At 30.6% G+C, this 22,919-nt stretch overlaps 1 protein-coding gene across 1 annotated transcript in view; it reads left to right on the plus strand.

Annotated features, from left to right (window-relative positions):
- Positions 1-1,446: 1,446 nt before the first annotated feature.
- LOC139501250 (uncharacterized) overlaps positions 1,447-22,919 on the plus strand; it is a 108,536-nt gene continuing 87,063 nt past the window's right edge. The window contains exons 1-26 of the mRNA XM_071290270.1: positions 1,447-1,655; positions 1,868-1,910; positions 2,274-2,434; positions 3,294-3,458; positions 3,922-4,131; positions 4,675-4,717; positions 5,176-5,342; positions 5,798-5,971; positions 8,347-8,556; positions 10,105-10,311; positions 11,053-11,214; positions 11,617-11,823; positions 12,140-12,182; positions 12,515-12,678; positions 14,110-14,283; positions 14,707-14,916; positions 15,800-15,842; positions 16,183-16,337; positions 17,243-17,395; positions 17,995-18,213; positions 18,729-18,771; positions 19,015-19,175; positions 20,511-20,684; positions 21,263-21,472; positions 22,282-22,324; positions 22,496-22,665. Coding sequence (XP_071146371.1) covers positions 1,487-1,655; positions 1,868-1,910; positions 2,274-2,434; positions 3,294-3,458; positions 3,922-4,131; positions 4,675-4,717; positions 5,176-5,342; positions 5,798-5,971; positions 8,347-8,556; positions 10,105-10,311; positions 11,053-11,214; positions 11,617-11,823; positions 12,140-12,182; positions 12,515-12,678; positions 14,110-14,283; positions 14,707-14,916; positions 15,800-15,842; positions 16,183-16,337; positions 17,243-17,395; positions 17,995-18,213; positions 18,729-18,771; positions 19,015-19,175; positions 20,511-20,684; positions 21,263-21,472; positions 22,282-22,324; positions 22,496-22,665 — 3,880 coding nt within the window. The 5' untranslated portion in view covers positions 1,447-1,486. The remainder of the gene's footprint in view (positions 1,656-1,867; positions 1,911-2,273; positions 2,435-3,293; positions 3,459-3,921; positions 4,132-4,674; positions 4,718-5,175; positions 5,343-5,797; positions 5,972-8,346; positions 8,557-10,104; positions 10,312-11,052; positions 11,215-11,616; positions 11,824-12,139; positions 12,183-12,514; positions 12,679-14,109; positions 14,284-14,706; positions 14,917-15,799; positions 15,843-16,182; positions 16,338-17,242; positions 17,396-17,994; positions 18,214-18,728; positions 18,772-19,014; positions 19,176-20,510; positions 20,685-21,262; positions 21,473-22,281; positions 22,325-22,495; positions 22,666-22,919) is intronic.

Consider the following 22,919-nt stretch of genomic DNA (forward strand, 5'->3'; position numbering starts at 1 on the left):
CTAAACATTTACTTTAAAACAACAGATTTTGTTTTTAACATAAAAGGGAAAAATATTCATTGTATTTTAAACAACTTTTCTAAATGAGGGGGCCACTATACTTTTTATAATTACTATTGTCTATTGTCTATAATAAAGAAGATATAAGTCCTGGAATACAACAAAATTAATGGACATGTTTTGATTATATAATACCAGTATAGTTCGTAGGGAAAGTTTCTTTAAAAGAAAAATATTGATGTGCCCTTTTGTACTAAGAAGTGGTTTTTACAACAAAACAAAAGCTTTTATCACATGCTATTTTGATCCCTCATTTCATGTGTATTCATAACATTGAAGGGCTACACTCGAGTCATTCGAGGGGTTGTTCCCAACCTTTTGGATAGATTTCTTCATAACGACAATTTTCTTTTCTTGACCATCGTAAATGAAAAAGTTGAGACTAAAACTATGCTTGAAACACAAGTGTCACTCAAACGACTTTAAAGTAGTCTCTCTAATCAATTACCTATATTAAAGTCAAAGGCTAATTAAAGTTTTGAATCGGAAATTTTTCTTGCTTTTGAAAATTTTTCGTCACAACAACAGCTTTCTTTTCTAAACTATCTTTAAAAGGAGAGGAGACGTCAAAAGTTTGCTTCAAACACGTGCGTGGCAAAGTCGTAAATAAATTCTGTATGTGACATTTAGCGGAAGCCATTTAACCAAATCATTTTGTCAAACAATTCAATCAACACCTTTATTAATTTGTCCTTTGTTGTCGATAGTTGTAAAATGCAATCAGCTGATTATTGATTTTCTGTCCAAATCTTAATGCGGTCAAGGTGAATTCCGAGTATTGTCTGATCGGGTAAAGTCCGAGAAACTCGAAAAAAAGTAAATAAACAAGATGGAGGAAAATAAATCGTTCTATATATTTCTTTCGCCAAATTCTTTCGCAAATGACGAATTTTTATCGCCACAATTATTATTTTTTTCGCAAATTGCGAAAATGGCGACCGCCAGCGGAAACCCTGGTTTTGACCCTAATTCCACAGTCCACTGAACATAGAAAATGATAATGTGAGTGTGGCATCCATGTTCTATGAACACATTCTTGTTTAATGTAAAATGATTTTATTAGACTGCATTGTATTTTTATAGTAAAATTATTGTTCAGTTAATAATAGATAAAGTTATTTGTAAATAGGTACTGTCAACATATATTTGTTCCGCCTAACAGAAGTTCCAATGAAAACTTTGTTATAAACATTGTCATAATATCTATTGCTGTACCATACCAATTATTCCGTTAAGAACATTTACTGTAATATTTATTCCTATGGAAATTATATTCCAGAATATATTTTCCTTTTGGAACTTATATTATGAAGGAACTTCTATTCTGTGACAGTACCAACCCTTTAGGTTATAAAATGATGTTCTTTATGATTTTTTTATAGACTGTTCACAAGAAATTAGGAATCTACCATCACTCCTGAGTAATATGAACTGTTACATAGATCAGTCCTGTACAGCAGTCCAGTGTTGTATTGATGTTAATGAACTTGGAAAATCTTTAGAAATAGGAGTCAAGATTGACCCATGTGACTTCAGGTTGACAGTCAGAATAGAGAAATTGAGTTTTGATGTTACATTGTATGATTATGTGTGGGGTAAGATTTCTTGGAAAATAAAATTATTTTTTAATTGATTTTTTATACAAACTAAATGACTATCAAGAATATTTAGAAAATTAACTCATTTGTAATAACTTCAATCAGAGAATTGGATATGAAAATATATAAATGAAATTGACCTCTCACAGATTTGCTGGACAAAGAAGATCCTACACTGTAAAAAAAATTGTCACATTATATTTTTTCAGGAAAACAAGAATATTTAGATCTCTATGGAGTCATTCAGATTTCGTAAGTTTGTTATACAGCAAGACTATCATTTGCACCCAACCCACCCCATCCCCACCCAACCTGTATATTCTGCTTATTTAGTCAATCAGTGGGGTTCAAATATGTATTTCCTGTTTAGCTTTTGATTAGTGCTTTTGGAAAGGAAAAGGGCAACATATTTAAGAATTATTTATTATATTCATAAAATATTGTAGTTAAAATATCCTTTTCTGCTTACTAGTCATGTTTAACTTTTTATTTACTAAACTAAAAAGTGTTTATGTTCCTATTCAGCAATTTTACTAGACTTCTTTAACTTCTATATTATTATTTTTTTTAGGAATATGTGAATTTTTGGTATACAGTTATTAATCTTTATTTCAGATTTGTAATTAGAAACTTATATGAGGAAAAATTCTATTTGATTAGTCTAAATTCAACAGTTAGTTTTGATGCGAGAAGAGACGAGGAATACAGCATTATACTAGAGAACAATCTACTACCAAAAGTAGTCTGTGATTGGTCATCTGATTTCTATATTCCAGGTATATATACCGGCCATTTTAAAAATTGTATACTGAGGATTCATTATTATTTGTTGGATACCAATTTTTGTGGACTTTGTGGTTACCCTGGAACCAGAAATTCTAATAATTAATGAAGTACAAATCTTCTATAGGCTTTGTATGCAGACTTTGGCAAAACCATGAAATCTAATATCCACAAAAATTCGAGTTTTCCTAAATCAATGAAAAATTGGTATCCACAATAAAATAAACAAAAGCAAAGTAAACTAAATAGAGCTATTAAAAAATATCTGCTGTTGACAATCACTTGAAACAAAATTTGTTGAATTTGTGTTTTTAGTGATCTTGATTTAACAAAATTTCGTTAAAAGATAATAAAAGACAAGTTTTGTATTGTGAATGGAATGGATAAAGGATTATGTAATAATTCTTGGCAAATCTCTAAAAAATCAAAGGAATGTGCTGTTATAGCTGTTCATTTACTCAAAGTGACTGTCAGCTAAACCTCACAACTGTAAGTTCAAGACAGTCCCTAGCACCTACCAAAGCATAGATTTTTGCAAAATCACACTACATTTATATAGAAATAGTAAGATTTGGTATGATTGATAATGAGATAATTTTGCATCAAAGAACACAGATATAGGTTATATCAACAAATTGGAGACTATTATGGACAATTAAATGCTAACACATAACATTATTTAAAATTTGCCTGACATTTGTATAAAGCTTTCTTATACCTTTATTATCTGTATTGTATAAGATAGTGTCAGTTAGGATATATACTTTTGTTTTTACTATGATACAACCAGTTTGCTTTTACTATGATACAACCAGTGCTTATTCAGTTATCTATTATATTTTTTTATTTCAGAATTCTCATTGACGAACTGGTTACAAAAGAAAAACTTAAGGATTGACGATTCAATTCCAAGTAATATTTTATACCAGTTGTACGAGGAAACAAACATAGGCCATTACTTTCTGGATATGAAGTGTTCTAGACTGGTCTATCCTTTCGATAATAGTTGGACTAAAGGTACAGTTATCTTTAGACAGATATATGATTTCAAATATCACAACCATGAGAAAATAGAGTACTTTTGCTGACCATAAATTATTAACAATATTGGCTCAATGTGAGTTTTGCAAAATTAACTCAATCTACTTTAATTTGGCATGATTGTCAGTCAAAATTTGCTGGCGGACAGATATTATTTATTGCTTATTTTCTTCACCAATAAAATAATATTTATGTATTGAAAGTTGAATTAATCATACCAAAATGCATATACACATAAACTGAATGTAATTAAAACTTTTTACGGTTAAATTTTGTTTCAAATTCATTCTTGTGAGCACGCAGATGGCTTATTTAAATCTTGAGATCAACCATTCATTTCATTTTATTTTAAAACAAAACAGATGATTTGTAACATGAAATCTAAATATCAATGTAAAAATGCTATTTTTTTATACATTTATAATGTTGTATGTTGTAGATTGTGCTATGAACATAACTTTCCCGATGTTACCACCAGATGTGTCCTGCTTTATCACAGATACATGCACAGGGGTTCAGTGTTGTGTTATGAATACTTTATTACAACAGACATTTGAAATCTCATTTCTATTGGACAGCTGTAACAAGAGAATAAGTATCAGTATAGAGAAAATACAATATAATAACACATTATTGGATTTCAAATTTGGTAAGATGTAAATAGTATGTGAAAAAGTATCAAGTTTAAATATTGTTCATGAGTTACTTCCCCTTTTTAAAAAAAGATGTTGCTAGTCATACTTTTGAGCTTACCACTCAATGCAAATGATACATTTAGATGTTTCCAAACAAACATAGTGAAAATCAAGCCATTTTGTTAGTCTTGTACAAGTTCATATATTTATACCACACTTACATGCCCTAAATAGGTTGTAATTATTTCCCCTGGAAGTTAAAAAGCCATCCATTCACCTATCCATCTATACATTACTCCCTCCCTTCATTGATCTATCCATCCAATTTGTTTCTAAATTCTTTACTGGACACAAACAATACAAAAGATAACTCATGAGGAAGATACTATATGCAAAAAAGATAAGTGCTGCAAACATATCTTTGTAAATGAGGAAAACAGAGATATTTACCAACAAAATAAAACCTACCAATTGGCAAAATTATGTTTAAAACTAATCTGTGTAGACATCTTGAATGTATAATTCGCTGTTGAATTGTTATCTTTTTATAATTTTAGGCACTTACTACTCCTTCAGCTTACAGGGAATAATTCAAGTTCAGTAAGTATTAAAATTCATTGACATTTTTTAGGCTTTTTGATGGGCTCAGGAAAACCTCTAACAATAAAATAGAGGATGATTTGCAAAGGTATAGTCAAACTCATGAGTTTAAAACAAAGTGACAAGCTTAAGGCCATGACAAAAAACCAAAAATCGATCAAAAGACAAACAAGTTTACAAAACACAACACTGAAAACTACAAACTGAGTGACACTAACTCCACCAATATCCAGGGGTTGATCTCAGGTGCTCTTGATGTATAAGGGTGTAATATATTCATTACATTTCATAACTGAATTTAAATTATATGTTATACCATTGTGTTTGAAAGTAAATGACAGACATTAGTTTATTGAAATATTTAATTAAAGCATATGTTAAACAGAAAAGGCATCAATTGGAAAAAAAAAAAAAAAAATTGAAAGATAATTAATACTTTTGTAAAAACACCCTTTCAGATACAGTATAGAAGATTTGTATACTGAGAGGTTCTACTTAGTAAATATGAAAATTCAGTTTTGCTATGAAAGTACAGAGCCTCAATGTGATCACCAGTTCATCATTCTACAAAATACAAAACTTCCTAAAAGACAATGTGATTGGAATAGTGGATTCAGTTCTCCAGGTAAATCAATTTTAGGATTTTTTATGCCCCACCTACGATAGTAGAGGAGCATTATGTTTTCTGGTCTGTGGCTCCGTTCGTCCGTTCTTTTCTAGTTCTAATGTAGTCATAGCTAATAGTTAAACCAAAAAAAAGCAACAGCAAACCGCAGTATGTTTTCAAATGATTTGACGAAGTATAGATATAGTTGTAGATAGAATTTTGCCATCGCTGAAATTCCAAATACTATGTACAGATTGAATGTGCTTTGTGAAACAATCTATGGCTCTCTTAATTTTTATGCTGATGAACTTTAGTCAGCTTTCAAATTTTTACTTTTGATAATTAGATCCTCTGCTTTACTTACATTCATTCAAATTTTCTGTTTTAAAAGTTTCTGCAGATAGTTGGAATACATCTTTACCTTTTCAATATTTTTTAAAGAATAATGATAAAAAGAAATAACTTATTTTCAGGATTCTCCTTGGACACTTGGTATAATGAGCATTCTTTGTCATCTGGATCAAAGTTAGAAGATTGGATGATCTCTGAACTACTCAATGATCTTGGAATATCACCCTACCTGCATGTTTACCAATGCTCAAGACATTCATCACCTTTCTATCCAAGTAACCTGGGATGGAATAAAGGTAGAAAACAATATAAGTTATTTAAAGTCTTGTTTTCCATTGCATATGTTGCGATGGGGTTTTTAGCAATTTGAAATCGTAGCAAATGGATTTTTTTAAGATAAATTTTGCTTACATTCTATATAGTTAAATGTAAACTAACAAATTAAAAAACCCTGGCCTTATGTATGCCTTCATTGTGTTATGGTAGCCCACTATGAGCATTGTGTTATGGTAGCCCACTATGAACATTGTGTTATGGTAGCCCACTATGAATGAGGGGTCTTGATAAAAGTTAATTTAAAAATGTCTGTCTTCAAGGTCAAGGTTACAAATTATTTCTGATGGTGGCACCCAAAAATAAAATGGAGTTCAAACTTCACTAATTATTTTTAGCTCAAAGTGAGCTTTTCTCATCACTTGGCGTCCGACGTCAGTCGTCGTCCGTCGTCCGTCGTCGTCGTTAACTTTTACAAAAATCTTCTCCTCTGAAACTACTGGGCCAAATTAAACCAAACTTGGCTACAATCATCATTGGGGTATCTAGTTTAAAAAATGTGTCCGGTGACCCGGCCAACCATCCAAGATGGCCGCCATGGCTAAAAATAGAACATAGGGGTAAAATGCAGTTTTTGGCTTATAACTCAAAAACCAAAGCATTTAGGGCAAATCTGACATGGGGGTAAAATTGTTCATCAGGTCAAGATCTATCTGCCCTGAAATTTTCAGATGAATCGAACATTTCGCTGTTGGGTTGCTGCCCCTGAAATGGTTATTTTAAGGAAATTTTGCTGTTTTTGGTTATTATCTTGAATTTTATTATAGATAGAGATAAACAGTAAACAGCAATAATGTTCAGCAAAGTAAGATTTACAAATAAGTCAACATGACTGAATTGGTCAGTTGACCTCTTTAGGAGTTATTGCCCTTTATAGTCAATTTTTAACCATTTTTCATAAATCTTACTAATCTATTACAAAAATCTTCTCCTCTGAAACTACATGGCCAAATTAATCCAACCTTGGCCACAATCATCTTTTGGGTTAGTAGTTTGCAAAATGTGTCCGGTGACCCAGCCATCAAACCAAGATGGCCGCCATGGCTAAAAATAGAACATGGGGTAAAATGCAGTTTTTGGCTTATAACTCAAAACCCAAAGCATTTAGAGCAAATCTGACATGGGGTAAAATTGTTTATCAGTTCAAGATCTATCTGCCCTGGAATTTTCAGATGAATTGGACAACCCGTTGTTGGGTTGCTGACCCTGAATTAGTAATTTTAAGGAAATTTTGCTCTTTTTGGTTATTATCTTGAATATTATTATAAATAGAGATAAACTATAAACAGCAATAATGTTCAGCAAAGTAAGATTTACAAATAAGTTAACATGACTGAAATGGTCAGTTGACCCCTTTAGGAGTAATTACCCTTTATAGTCAATTTTTAACCATTTTTCGTAAATCTTAGTAATCTTTTACAAAAATCTTCTCCTCTGAAACTACTTGGCCAAATTAATCCAAACTTGGCCGCAATCATCTTTTGGGTAAGTAGTTTGAAAAATGTGTCCAGTGACCCGGCCATCCAACCAAGATGGCCACCATGGCTAAAAATAGAACATGGGGTAAAATGCAGTTTTTGGCTTATAACTCAAAACCCAAAGCATTTAGAGCAAATCTGACATTGGATAAAATTGTTAATCACGTCAACATTTATCTGCTAAATTGTTAGTTTTAAGGAAATTTTGCTGTTTTTGGTCATTATCTTGAATATTATTATTGATAGAAATAAACAGTAAACAGCAATAATGTTCAGCAAAGTAAGATTTACAAATAAGTCAACATGACCGAAATGGTCAATTGACCCCCTTAGGAGTTATTGTTCTTTATAGTCAATTTTTAACAATTTTCATAAAATTTGTAAATTTTTACTAACATTTTCCACTGAAACTAATGGGCCAAGCTCATTATAGAGATAATTTTAAGCAGCAAGAATGTTCAGTAAAGTAAGATGTAGAAACACATCAACATCACCAAAACACAATTTTGTCATGAATTCATCTGCTTCCTTTATTATTCACATAGACCAAGGTGAGCGACACAGGCTCTTTAGAACCTCTAGTTTTCTGTAACAGCAAGCCTCAACCAGCCATGAACATAAATGACTTAAAAAAATATGTCAAAATGTGAAAAATTGACAAAAAAAATAATAATGGTGAATTTAATCAGTAGGCATTCATGTACACCATGTAGGTAAATGGAGGATGTGATATTGTTTTGATGGATTGTGGTTTTGATATATTTTCTTATTATAATGGCATATTGAATTGTATAATATTATGATAGTTATCAAGATCTGATATGATTTTTGATTAGAAGTTGTTTTTATTTTATTTTCAGGTTGCATAAAGACACTCAATCTTCCACAGATTCCAGAACCAACAACCTGCTATATAGATACAAGTTGTACCAGAGTAGAATGCTGTGTGGATGTAGACTTTGTTCCATACTCCTTCCATATTAACCTGAATATAGATCCTTGCAAACAGATGATAACAGTTGGCATTGAGAAATTCCACAGAAACATTTCACTATCAAACTACAAATTGGGTATATTTGCTATATGTTTCATGATGTCTTAAAATTTGAACTTATCGAATTTCAAGTCAAATGTTATGATACACAAATACAGCCTAAATATTAATCAATTGGTATGTTTAAAAAAAAAATATTCAACTTTTACAGTGACTTGACTGTTAGTGTTGCTATCCACCAATTGCAACTCATTCAAAATTTTGACCAAATTGCAATTTGTTTTATAAAATCAAATTGTTCAACTGGTCAGAATATTGAACAAATTGTTCAGTCAAAATGTGAAAGTGCAAGGTGATAAAATAAAATATACTTACAATCCTATAAGACTTTAACTCCACTTTATTGATGGTATTACTAAATCAGTCTATCAATCTGTATAGTTATATTATAGCCATTACCATACTAAAGGTGAACTGTTTTATTTTTAATTGCTATAAAAATGTCCAAACTAAGCTTTTATATAGTTTTTCTTTCGAAAAGTATTCTATATTCATAAGAATCACACATTATGTGAATAAAAACATTTCATATTCAGTAAAATATTTGTGAAATTGCAATATGTTTGTAGGAAGGGGAGATAATCTTTTTTGGTTTCAAAAAATCTTTATTCAAAAGAATAGTATTTTAGGTTATCTCCACAAGGAAACTTATCAATAGCATATTGTTATTTCACACATATTTTACTGAATATATGATGTATTATTTTAAATGATATATGATTCTTATAAATATAAAATCCTTTTTATTTTTAATTGCTATAAAAATGTCCTAACTAAGCTTTGATATAGTTTTTCTTTTGAAAAGGATTTTATATTTATAAGAATCATATATCATTTAAAATAATACATCATATATTCAGTAAAATATGTGTGAAATAACAATATGCTATTGATAAGTTTCCTTGTGGAGATAACCTAAAATACTATTCTTTTGAATAAAGATTTTTTGAAACCAAAAAAGATTATCTCCCCTTCCTACAAACATATTGCAATTTCACAAATATTTTACTGAATATGAAATGTTTTTATTCACATAATGTGTGATTCTTATGAATATAGAATACTTTTCGAAAGAAAAACTATATAAAAGCTTAGTTTGGACATTTTTATAGCAATTAAAAATAAAACAGTTCACCTTTAGTATGGTAATGGCTATAATATAACTATACAGATTGATAGACTGATTTAAAAATACCATCAATAAAGTGGAGTTAATGTAAAGTCTTATAGGATTGTAAGTATGTTTTATTTTATCACCTTGCACTTTCAGTCTTGACTGTGGTTTTCTACAGCAGTTGGTTCAAATTTCTGACCAGTTGAACAATTTGGTTTAATAAAATAAATTGCAATTTGGTCAAAATTTTGAATGAATTGCAATTGGTGGATAGCAACACTTACAGTCAAGTCACTGTAATACAGTGTTTTGTAGTTTCATTTTTGCTTTTTTTTTTTTTTTTTTTACACCAAATGATATTAAAAGCATTCCTGAATATAGTAAATACAATCTGATACAATAGAACCTTGCATGATGGAGGTAGGAATTTGTATTTTGTTTCTTTCATAGGAGTGCAGGAAAGTTTTTGGCTTGCTGGTGTATTGCGTCTGTCTTACAGCATAGAGGATTTTAGTGGTGAAAGCATGTACTTAGTCAGCCTGAACATGAGTGTTTGTTTTGAGAGTAACAAGCCTTGCCATGTGTCTGCACAGATACTTAGTAACACCTGGCTGAAAAAGATATTGTGTGCATGGGATACCAGCTATTATCAGTCAAGTAATGTATTTTTTTTTTATATAGTGTAATCAAACATTCATTGCTTTATTTTGAAGATAATCTGAAAAATATCATTTTCTATATAACACTAAAGGAACCAAAAATATGCTAAAATTAAATAAAGAAGATGTGGTGTAAATGTTGGATGGGACCTAATGATAGGTCCTAGCTTTTTGTGAGACCATAAATTGCTTATCTTGTTAAAGCTTCATTGACATTACGTAAAAAAAACACCGGAAGGTTTAGATCTTCTACTGCGTATTAAGGTCTCAACTATTTAAATTTCAGTCTTCAGAGAAATATTCAACATAGATAGTGATACTTGGCACATCTTGCAATATTTAAGTAATGAAATATGGTATGATTGCCCATGATACAACTGTCCCCTAAAGGACAAGAATGTGAACAACACAGTATGTATGACCTTCAACAATGAGCTAGACTCATACTAATAAACTATAAAAGGCTAAGGGATTAAAACATTTTAAAAAATTCAAACAATAACCAATAACCAGATTTAAACAAATAACATTAAAAGAACAACTGCTAGACAACAACCAATGTAAAACAATCATGACAGACAACAACCATTATTACTTACAACTACTGGTGTTTTGACAGTCTCATTAATTTCATGGCTCGCAAATAAAAAAAAAAGCATGTTTTGAATTGGTAAGAGCAAATGAAGCAATAATTGTGTAACACATATTCCCTTTTTAAGTACATTTTTCTCCTTTTCAGACTTCTCCTTGGCTTACTGGTTACAAAGCAAAAAGATGTCTCTACCACTGCCAGATTATGGTCAGCTCCTACTGTTTGAAGATGCTGGCATAGCTCCATATTTACAGGATGATCAATGTGGGGAAGATCTGTCCAAGTTCACCAAATTATCCTTCACAAATGGTTTGTAATTATATTCATTTTACTTCAACCACCAAACAATGATTATAGACTGTACAAATTTTGTAATATCAAACAATACATTCTCATACACCTGTGAAGAAAAGAAAAAAACAATAGAGATATGCATGAGAAACAAAGCAAATTATCTATGAAATACCGGTATACAAAAGTTATCTGGGCAGAAGAATTAGATGTATTTCTTTTTTCAAATGAAGAAAAGTGATTAGATGGCGACAGAATCATTTATATAATTACATTCTGAATTAAAGAGCTGTACAATTTTGCTGTTGCATAAAATAACACCTTTCAAATTGTAGAAATTGGATTCATTTGATGGAAGTGATCTCTTGGATAAGCATGTTACATCTCCTTTTTTTTCTCGCATTTGTATTGTTTTTGCAGCATGCCCATTGTACACACAAGCAATGCATTCTTTAGAGGTTCCATGCCATTTGTCAGCATTATGTACTGGTATTGAGTGTTGTGTCCATTTCAACAAGTTAAACAGAGACTTCCATACCGTAGTACTAGTTGATCCATGTTCTTATGTTGTTACTGTTGGCATTGAAGATTTTGTATACAATACTTCAATAACAGAGTTTTCCTTTGGTAAGAATAATTTTACTATTTTTTACCATTTCTTGTAATATATAGTTATGAGTCACAGTAGTAAACTTTTTTAAAGAGAGATCTTAGAATACAGCAACAAGTTAAAACAAATCATCTGTATAGAATATATTTGGTACATCGGAATTTCAGATTTTTATTTTTGGTGAATACTTATTAGTTTGCAAATCAATATTGTAGGGAGAATATAACATTCCTTTGATTAATTTTGTTATTTTCACTAAAACACATACTGACCATACAGTATCTTTGAAAATATGTATGAAATAGATTTTAATAGTTACTTTATAAATTTTAGGTGCTGTTAAGAAATTCTCATTAGCAGGAATTGTGAATATAGAGTATGTATACAGTTATATAAATTTGGTGTCTAGATAATATTTGAGTTATAAACATAAATTGAATTCAGTTAATTTATGAATTCCTTCAGTTCAGTACACATTGCTACATATGGGAGAAAGAAAAATGAAAACCTGTTTTGACAGTTTAATGTGGTACATATTACTGTCTATTTAATGACAATTGCTAGACAGATTATTAGTGAGAAGCAAGTACTATTTAATGAAAATATTCGCCTCATCCAATTCCAGTGGTTGACTTGTTTCATGAAAAGTTTGGGAAGTCAAACTTCTAGTTATCTGGCCTCGTCAATAAGCTTTGTAAATTCTTTTAGATTGGTCATCTACTACCTAGAAAGGGAACATTCATATCTAGTATCAAAGAATATAAGTATATGTACAGAGAGTAAGGATACATGTGAACAGAACTATGTGATACTGGAGAATATGATGCTACCGATCTTGCAGTGTAGTAATAATGGTGGATTTATTAAAGAAGGTATATTTGATTAAAAAAATGTATTTTGTAATAAGATTTGTTTACAAAGAAAGTATAAAAGAACAACTTGTGACTTATTTTCCAATTTTCTTTTTCTCTATAAATACTTTTTCACAAAATATGCAGAAGTGTTACAAGCCACCTTTTTTTTTCGTGTAGGATTTGAAAGTTTTAATTTTTTTGTCTCGCCTTGACGGAGTAAAAAAACGAGACATAGGTATGCATTTTTCGGCGACGGCGTCAACAATGTATTAGTTTGTGATAAGTTCTAGTTTATGGTGAACGGCAAGTGGTAGGTCAATCATATTTGGTATGCAGTTGTATAAGCATTGGCACATCTCATTTCCATGGAGATTATTTGGCCCCGCCCCTCAGTCATGGTCTATTGACTTCAAAACTTTGCTTATTTTAAATGTATTAGTTTGTGATTAGGTCGGTTTTTGGGGAACCACAAGTAGTACCGGTAGGTCAATGATTTGTATGCAGTTGTATAAGCATTGGCATATCTTGTTTCCATGGAGATAATTTGGCTCCACCTCTTAGTCACAGTCTATTGACTTTGAAAATTTTTCTAAGTTATCATGTATTAGTTTGTGATTAGGTCAGTTCAAGGGGAACCATTAGTGGTAGGCCAATGTTAATTGGTATTCATTCATTTGTATAAGCTTTGGCACATCTCATTTCCATGGAGAATATTTGACTTTGCACCTCTGTCACAGTCTAATGACTTTGAAACTTATCTTAGTTTACATGTATTAGTTTGTGATTTGATGAGTTTAAGATGAACTGCTTATGTTAAGTCAATGATATTTGGTATGCAAATTTATTGGCATTTGCAAATATTGTTTCCATGGAGATTATATAGCCCCACCCCCTCTTCATGGTTCATTGACTTTGAAACTTTTACATAGTTTACAAGTTAATGTGTTTATTTAGATTTGGGAACGACTTATAATAAGTCAATGGTATTTGGTATGCAGTTGTTTTAGCATTGGCGCATTTCATTTACGCAGAGATTGTTTAGCCATATAACTCAGTCATGGTTCATTGACTTTGAATATTTGCATAACTTGTGTAAGATGTTAGAGTATTGCTATTTGGATTTCAACATTTGCATAATCAAAGTTATCATATCTCTTTTATCTATTTTTTCATTATGTTGAAAAGACTCTTAAATCATAGTTTTTTTGTTTTAAAAAATATAGTATTTCAAAGTGTCGTTGGATTTTTGAGAACATGTATATATATTTTGTGAAATGTGTCTCATAAGCCAAATGATATGGCTGGGTATTGATTGTTTTATGTATGTTTTAATATTGTTGTATAATATGTATGTCAATCAATATGTGACACAGTAATAAAACGGATTATTATTATTTATTTTTCTCTGTGATAACAGTTTATAATTGTATACAAACAATTTTTATTTAGATTTTTCACTATTAAATTGGAAAAATGAAAGAGGACTTTCTAAGACTGATAATTTGACCAGTATTGCTGCATCAGAGTTGTTTGAACATCTTGGGTTATCTTACTATCTTCTTTCTATGAGATGTAACCACTACAGTGATTCATACAGTCCATCTTCCAATGGATGGAAGTCATGTAAGTAACTGGCTGTTAATTATTGACCCTTATATATAAATTCAAGATTCACTGTATTGGTGCCAGGAGTTTAAAAGGCAAGGAACATAATTGACTAATGCAGCTGATCAAGAGCCAATACATATTTTGAATGACACAGTTAGTCAAGCAATGCTAAGTTTACAGCGACTTACAACTACTGTGGATCCATTTATATTCGAATTCAAGGGTTCTTTGGAACCACAAATTTAAATGTTCAACGAATTACAAATTCTAAAAGAATGTACACAAATTTTGCCAAAACCACAAAATCAAATATCCACAAAAAATTGTTAGCCACAAAAAAAAAAAGCAAATCTATAGTACATATTTTAGAAATGATTATTTATTAATGCAAATTTATTAACTGAATATTAACACAGCCATTTAATATACATGATACAGTATGTTCAGAAAATGAGGAGCTGCCATCTTTGTCTGGAGATGTGAGATGTAACTTTGGTTATACTTGTGACACTATAAGCTGTTGTGTTGATGTAGAAGATCTAGGAAGGACAATGGAAGTGTCATTGTCTATAGACCACTGCAACAGGAAACTATCGTTACAACTGGAAAGATTGTCAGAGGAAATATCATTGGTGGATTACAAATGGGGTAAGCTTGGAATAGATCAAATATTATGTGATGTGTTCATTTGTGCTCAAAATTTTGATTTAAGTTGAATATTTGTTGAGTAAATTAATATTTAGTCATATGTAAATTAAGAATACCATGAGAAATGACATCAATAAACTCCCCAAGGTGATGTGGTAAAGATTTGCCATAGTTATCGCCAAAGTAAAGAGTTACTCATTTTCAAAATATTCTTATTCTAGTGTACAGTCACATTTTGAAAGGACACAGATATTAAAAAAGATAAATGGTCTGTGTTATTTTGTCTTAATTGGGTGTGAATATAAATAAAGAGATGATGTATGATTGCCAATAAGAAAATTACCCAACTGAGTTCTAAAGAACAATTGTAGGTATAAAGACACAGAACTCTAAATTTATCAAACCATCTTTAAAATGCCCCATCTTAACTAGATGTGAAATAGTTCAAGCAAACAATATGACAGCCTGATATGCGACAAAACAACAGAACAAAAAAATATTGCAAACTAAAACCAACAAAAGGTACGGAAATACAGGCTCTTGACTTGGGTTGGTCGTTGTATGCTTTACATCTAGTGGTAAATATTTCATGTATGTTCAGGACAAGGACTTGGGATAAGTATACATATAAATAGAATTTGGCAGGTTTAACAGGTTTGTGAGCTCTAAACTCTCTCTCAAACTGGAGTTCTCAAAAATTTGTGGTCTGAAGATATTGACCACCAACATTTTGGTATTTTGCAATAGAAATAATAGTGAAGACCACCAGGGAAAACAAATATTTTGAGAGCTCCTTTGCTTGAACCTTGGAGAAAGGTGTATCAGAACAACATTAAACAAACTGTAAAGTTTGGTTTGAAAATTACATCATTTGTGATTTTAGGTACTTTGATAAAGCATAGTATTGTTGGTGTGTTGAGAACTGAGTAAGTTATTTTTATAGTTGTAGATTATAACAGGTAATTTAGGTTTATTTGATTTTCTTTTTTTGAATATTATTACTATTTATGATTAACTTCTTTTGAAATGAAATAAGTAAGATTAAGCATTGGAACAAATACAAGAAAAGTAATATAAAAAATATCATTCTCATTCAAGCAGTCATCATATATCGTTTATATAAAGGAAGTATGTGGAGCATTATTTGACTCTCAAAATTGCATTCTTTAAAAAACAATGTGTTAATTTCACAGTTTTTACAACTCATTAGTATTATTCAAAAAGTTACGTCTTGTAATTGATATGTTATTGCTGTGATATTTTTAGAATCGTGGTTTACAACTTGGCAGCAGAAAATAGTTATATGGTGTACTTTAACATTTTGGTGTGTCTGGAATCAAATGGTACCTGCTCTGTAAATGAGGTCATACTAGATGGGAGAAAAATCATCAAAGATGTCTGTGACAGATCAAAGGAAAATGGTAAAGCAGTCCTGTATAGAATTATTTTCTCAAATAAGTTGAATTTATAGTGACGTATTAGTTTCAGACATGACCAAGGATTTCGTGTAAATTACATTAATGTGAAAAAGTTTCTATCTTGATGCTGTGCTTTCAATTTTTTGCCTGTTGGGTAACATGAAAAATAGGTCACAATGTTGTATGATTTCACAAAGAATTGCATCATGTGTTTGACTACAGTGTCTGATGATCACACATGGTAACATGCCATCAATCACAAAACCATGTTTAAAAAGTAATTTCTTTAAGATTTAAAATATGAGTCAAGTTTATGTGTTTGTATCTGAAGTGAACATCTCAAAAACTCTCCTCTCGTCTTTTGTATGCAGTGGCAGATCCAGAACTTTTCCTAAGGGGGGCCGCTCCAGTCATGCTTCAATGATTTCCTATATAATCAACCAAATTTTTCCCACAAAAGGGCCCCCCCCCCCAGGGCCCCCTGGATCCGCCTATGGTATGTCATGTAAATTTACTAATGATTAATTATTGTTATGTATGATTAGTCTTTGTAAAGGAAAACTGTTGCTTTAATGTCTGCATCCAAAACCTGAAATTACTAGGAGTGGTTGCAGTATTAAACCTAGAAAGTTAATTTAATCATATATTATATTGCCTTTGTTTTATAGACTTGAACTTTATTTGTACATTAAACTAAGCACAACATGCATACATTTTATAAGATATTCATTTTATTTGAAACTTGAGCAGAACAGGATACATTTAATGCTATCAAACTTCTTATTTAAAGTTAATGTTTTATTAGGAGACATAATTTTGGTCATCTCTGGCAAAATACTACTTGTCATCTTTAGATATGTTTGCTGTTTTTTGATAACCACTCTAATTTAATCTTTTATTTGTTTTAGAACTTTCTCTGGCTGCTTGGCTCGTAGAGAAGAGCTTACCAAAATCTTCAGAGATCTTGCCAGATTGGGCAGAGGTTCAACTAAAACAGGATCTGAAAATAGATCATTTTCTCAAAGAAAGTCCTTGTAATCTTCAAAGTTACAATGAAAATGGTTTGTAAGAGTAATGTATTTGTTAATAATTATTTTCTAACCACCAAGATTTTCCAGGTCACCAGGATAGAGTTTAAATTAATTGTATTGACAATCTATAATCAGAAATATAGTCAAAACTACTGAGTTTGGTTATATATTTTTTTCCTGAATTCCTGTAATAAAAAAGGTTGTAAATGTACAAATAACATAAAAATATGGTTATACAAAACTACTACAATACTATTTGATTTTGACTGGTCATGGGAGTTTACAGATTATGACAATCCAGTTAAAAAAGTTTTTACAGAATTTTTGAAACTATTTGATAGAGATTACATAAGTTGTGCGGTTTGAAGACAAGATGCTCAATGTAATTAGAGTTCACACTGTTACAACTCAATTTGAAAAAAAAACACTTTTTTGTTCTGTCGTAAAATTTAATTATCTTGCTGTTAGCTTTGCATTATTTCGACTCCTTTCAGTTTTTACCAATGAAATGCATTATTGGTGGAAAGACGTAAAAGAGAAAATATAGTCGTGTAGAATATTGCTATATGGTTATGTAATTTAGTCTTTTTGAAATTATTATTTTGACTGCTTTTCTTATTCTATTACAGAATGTCACTCTGCAGATATGAATGCAATACCAGCAGACAAAAATAGTAGTTTTACATGCATTTTATCAAAGGATTGCAAGAATGTTGAATGTTGTGTTAATCTCCCAGTCTTAAACATATCAATGTCAACTGTGTTCAGAATTGATGAATGTAGAAACAACTTAAGACTTGAAATTGACAATTTAATTCATAATTTTAAATTGTCTGAAATTTTATATGGTTAGTTTTTGAAGAAAATAGTCTTAATTTGGTATTTTGTGTAAAAAGGCAGATTCATTGTGTTTTTAGTTTGAATATATTATCATATTTGAATTGTATATCATGCTGGGGTGGGATATGGGCTGAAAACAAATTTGTGCCAAATGAACATTTTTTTTCATCCTGTCTTTTATATTCCAATAGAGTGCAAATCATCTCAGGATTTAAATGAGCATGTAACTCTGTTAATGCAATAACATTCCGACAAGAAAGTTCACTGATACATGTTTTCATTATACTGAATATTGACCTGACAGTGTTATGGCTTAGGCCTGAGACAAAATACGAAAAAACCATGTATAAAGTTTATGTTTATGTCAAACAATCTATTTGAAAGCTTTGTGTCTTTCTATTTCTTCATATATATAAACTTGAGACCAAGTTATACAACATTTTTTTTTATTTAACGTTTGTATGTAGGTCTCAAAGATATCATATTTTGGTATTGAAAAAAAACTTATGACTTATATTTTCAGGTAACAGTTACACCTTTGGATTAAAAGGAATAGTAAAACTATAGTAAGTAGATACATTTCCATTGTATTCATATTAGAAAAAAATCTATTGAAATAGTTTTACAAGGTTTTTTTTGTATTATGTTGACTGTCAATCTATAAGAATGTCATTTTGTTTTTACTTTCGTAGCAAATGCCTTCTTCTTTACTTGACATCTGTTTAAAATTCTAGAATCTTTTTTAATCATTTTATAAGACACATTTATTCAGCAGATTTTAACATATTTTTAATCTCTCTTTATTTCAGTTTCATATTAGATACCCCCAGTCCTGATACATTCAACCTCAATCTAAATATTACTGTTTGCATGGAACCAAATAATGATTGTGAATTTGAGGTTGAGATCTTCAAAGATGTAGTTGTTGAGCAACAGAGTTGTGACCAAGCTCCTGGATTCTTAAACCCATGTAAGTATCAACTATCATGCTAGACTATAACCTCTTATAAAGTGTGTGTGTAATTTACAATACCTCAAAAGTAGTTAACAATTTATATTCAATGGAAAAGAGGATTTGAGGTGAATCTCTATGCAATTAGAAAGAGGATTTGAGGTGAATGTCTATGCAATTAGAAAGAGGATTTGAGGTGAATGTCTATACAATTAGAAAGGATTTAAGATGAATCTCTATGTAATTAGAAAGAGGATTTGAGGTGAATGTCTCTGCAATTAGAAAGAGGATTTGAAGTGAATGGCTATGCAATTAGAAAGGATTTGTGATGAATCTCTATGCAAGTAGAAAGAGGATTTGAGGTGAATGTTTATGTAATTAAAAGAAGATTGAAAGTGAACGTCTATGCAATAAGAAAGAGAATTTGGGGTGAATGTCTCTGCAATTAGATATGAGATAAAATGTCTATGCAATAAGAAAGTGGATTTGAGGTGAATGTTTATGTAATTAAAAGAAGATTGAAAGTGAACGTCTATGCAATTAAAAAGAGAATTTGAGGTGAATGTCTATGCAATTAGATATGAGATAAAATGTCTATGTAATAAGAAAGTGGATTTGAGATGAATGTCTGTGTAATTAGAAAGAGGATTTGAGGTGAATAACTATGCAATTCGTAAGGATTTGAGATGAATCTCTATGCAATTAGAAAGAGGATTTGAGGTGAATGTCTATGCAATTAAAAGAAGAATGGAAGTGAATGTCTTTGCAATTAGAAAGAGGATTTGAGGTGAATGTCTATGCAATTAGAAATAGGATTTGAGGTGAATGTCTCTGCAATTAAAAGAAGATTTGAGGTGAATGTTAATGCAATTAAAAAGAGGATTTGAGATGAATGTCTATGTAAATAAAAGGAGATTGGAGGTGAATGTCTATGCAATTAGAAAAGAGGTTTGGAGGTGAATGTCTATGGAATTAGAAAAAGATTTGAGGTGAATGTCTATGTAATTAAAAGAAGATTGAAAGTGAATGTCTATGCAGTTAGAAAGAGGATTTGAGGTGAATGTCTATGCAATAAGACAGAGGATTTGAGTCAAATGTCTATGCAATTAAAAATGGATAGAAGGTGAACTCCTTTGGCATCTATTTATGGATCCAGAGTTTTTGCTGCTAGTATTTAACTCTTTAATTAACCAACCAAGCTGTCCACATCATAAGAAAGTGAATGTCAGACTAAGGCAAATATATGTTAAGCAACACGAAATATAACACCCACTTTTATAAATATTTTATGTGAAATGTAGTAAAGAAATTTACTTCATTTTATATTTTTTTATGTTTTTATTTTGTTTGTAGCATTTTCACTGGAAGAGTGGTTAGCAAGAAGAAGTATAGACCTAGAGAATATAACAGATATTACAGCCAATGATTTGATAACAGAACTTGGTCTCTCTGATTACATGGGGTGGTCAAATATTTGTGATGTCAACACAATGCCTTATAATGGATCTGTTAATGGATGGAAGAATGGTAAATTATATTTTACAAATTTAAAGTCTTAACTGATATATTAATAAATAGATCAATTGTAAGTTTGTGTGATTATACTATATCTTAAATCTTAACTGACATTACACCAGTGGTATGTTCTATGGATACTTTATTTCTCCATAGACTGAAACAAAAACTAACCTTCTTTGAATGATGCATCTTTTACTTTAGCAGGATTCCTAACCTTAATTTAACAGTATCTATTCCTCTGTATTTTCTTTTTTTTCAACTGTTTGAGTAGAAAATGATGTTTTCCACAGTCATTTAGATAGCAAAAAGTTTAAAATGTTCTTGTACATTGATGCATTCTACTGTCACCCCTAATTCCTTAGTAGGATTCCTTATTTTAACTCAAAACAGTATTTATTGATATATATATATATATATATTCATAATTTTGATACCTTCAATTGTCATTACTTTTGTGCACTGCAGTCACTGGAGGTTCAAAGTGATTACTAAGCTGTCTGGAAAATTGTATAGACTTAATTTTAACTGTATGCTTACTGTTATTTTGTTAGCATCTTTAATTGGATAACTTTTATTTTTTTTTCCAGAATGTACTAATATAACAGCACCATTCAAGCTGAATGAGAGTGTTGTATGCCACATTACTGAGACTTGCGATAGAGTTACCTGCTGTGCTGTAATTCCTGTTCTTAAAAGATATATCTATGCATCTGTCAATCTCAGGACGTGTGATTACTTACTTGATGTAGACCTTGAGGAAAACCACTTTGAATTCAGCTTGATCAATTATAAATGGGGTTGGCTTTTATTAAGTTTCTTCACTTAATACTTAAACCATATGTTGGATATACGTCAATGATACATCAACCGAATAATACAAAAAAAACAATTCCCAGATCCGTAATATCTTCAATATCGTAGACCAGTATGTAGCTATAGTCTCTGGAAGTCCATAATAATTGTATTCAGCAGAGAATATCAGAGTTATATTAGAACAAATTACTGCTACATGTGACAGTTTGAAGGAAAAATCCATTTTTTAATATGGTGAAATATAAGGGCAAGAGGTTTCCTACAGTTTCTGTACAAAAACATTAAAAAAAGCAATCAATCAAAGCTTTTTAAATTTTGATATGTTGTTACTAATAAAAAAAACTGAGGTCAAGTTCAATATTGACTATTTTTACTTTTACAGTTCAGGACATATGATACTTGATAGATTGGAAATTTTGCACAAATATGAACGACAAATAAGTCTGAAAGCCCCGTAAATTAGAATACATCACTTTCAACATTTGTCCTAGCTTACCTTTTTAGTTCAACAATGGTTAACTTCAAAAGACAATAAACTTGATATGCTGTCAATTTATGGTTATATTCTGGCAAACTCAATGCATCCACCAGTTATTGAAAATTATAATTTTACATTTCATTTCATTCTGTAGATATTGAGTAAGATACTGAAAAGTATAAGAATAAGAAGATGTGATATAATGTAGAAGATAGCAACTAGCTAATGCTTTTAGATTAATTTATTTATAAGCTCCTTTGTTCAGTTTAATTTTGAAGATAGTTTTGTGTTTTCTAATTAATGAATACATTTTAGGTAAACAAGAGAGTGTACAGATTCATGGAGTGTTACAGCTTGTGTAAGTAGATTTATTTACCTGTTGCAATAATAATAAAATCAAAAATACCATACACATTATCACAGAATTCCTTGAAATAAAATGGCTAAGTAAAATTTTCATAGATAAATGAGAATAATCATGATAACCGTTTTCTAATAATCTTGTTTATGACTACATACTATATTTTAGATTTGCTATCCATCACATTCCTTCTGAAAAGTTATTCTCTATGGATGTGAAAATCAAGGCGTGTTTTGAAGAGAATGGTACTGTATGCTTGTATGACTACACAGTTATGGAGGATTCAAATCTTCTGTATTCTCAGTGTGATCTCAATGTAGAAAGAGCTCCATTCAAAGGTATAAACAGTCTTCACGAAGTCTACAAACTATGTTCGTTTGTCAAAATGTTTAGAAAGATCTTAATTAGTATTGATGATTGGGAGATCCTCAATAAGTCACTTGTTATCTTTATTGTAATTTTTTCTACCACACAAACTGGGGTGAGCAATTTGAGTTTTGCATTGCTATTGTTTAAAGTCTTTGCCTTATAAGAGTCAACCACCCACACTTAGGTAAGTTAATGCAAATTCTATTGATGTGGTTGACATCAG

Source organism: Mytilus edulis, chromosome 13, assembly GCF_963676685.1.
Source record: "Mytilus edulis chromosome 13, xbMytEdul2.2, whole genome shotgun sequence".
In the NCBI taxonomy this organism is placed as follows: Eukaryota; Metazoa; Mollusca; class Bivalvia; order Mytilida; family Mytilidae; genus Mytilus; species Mytilus edulis.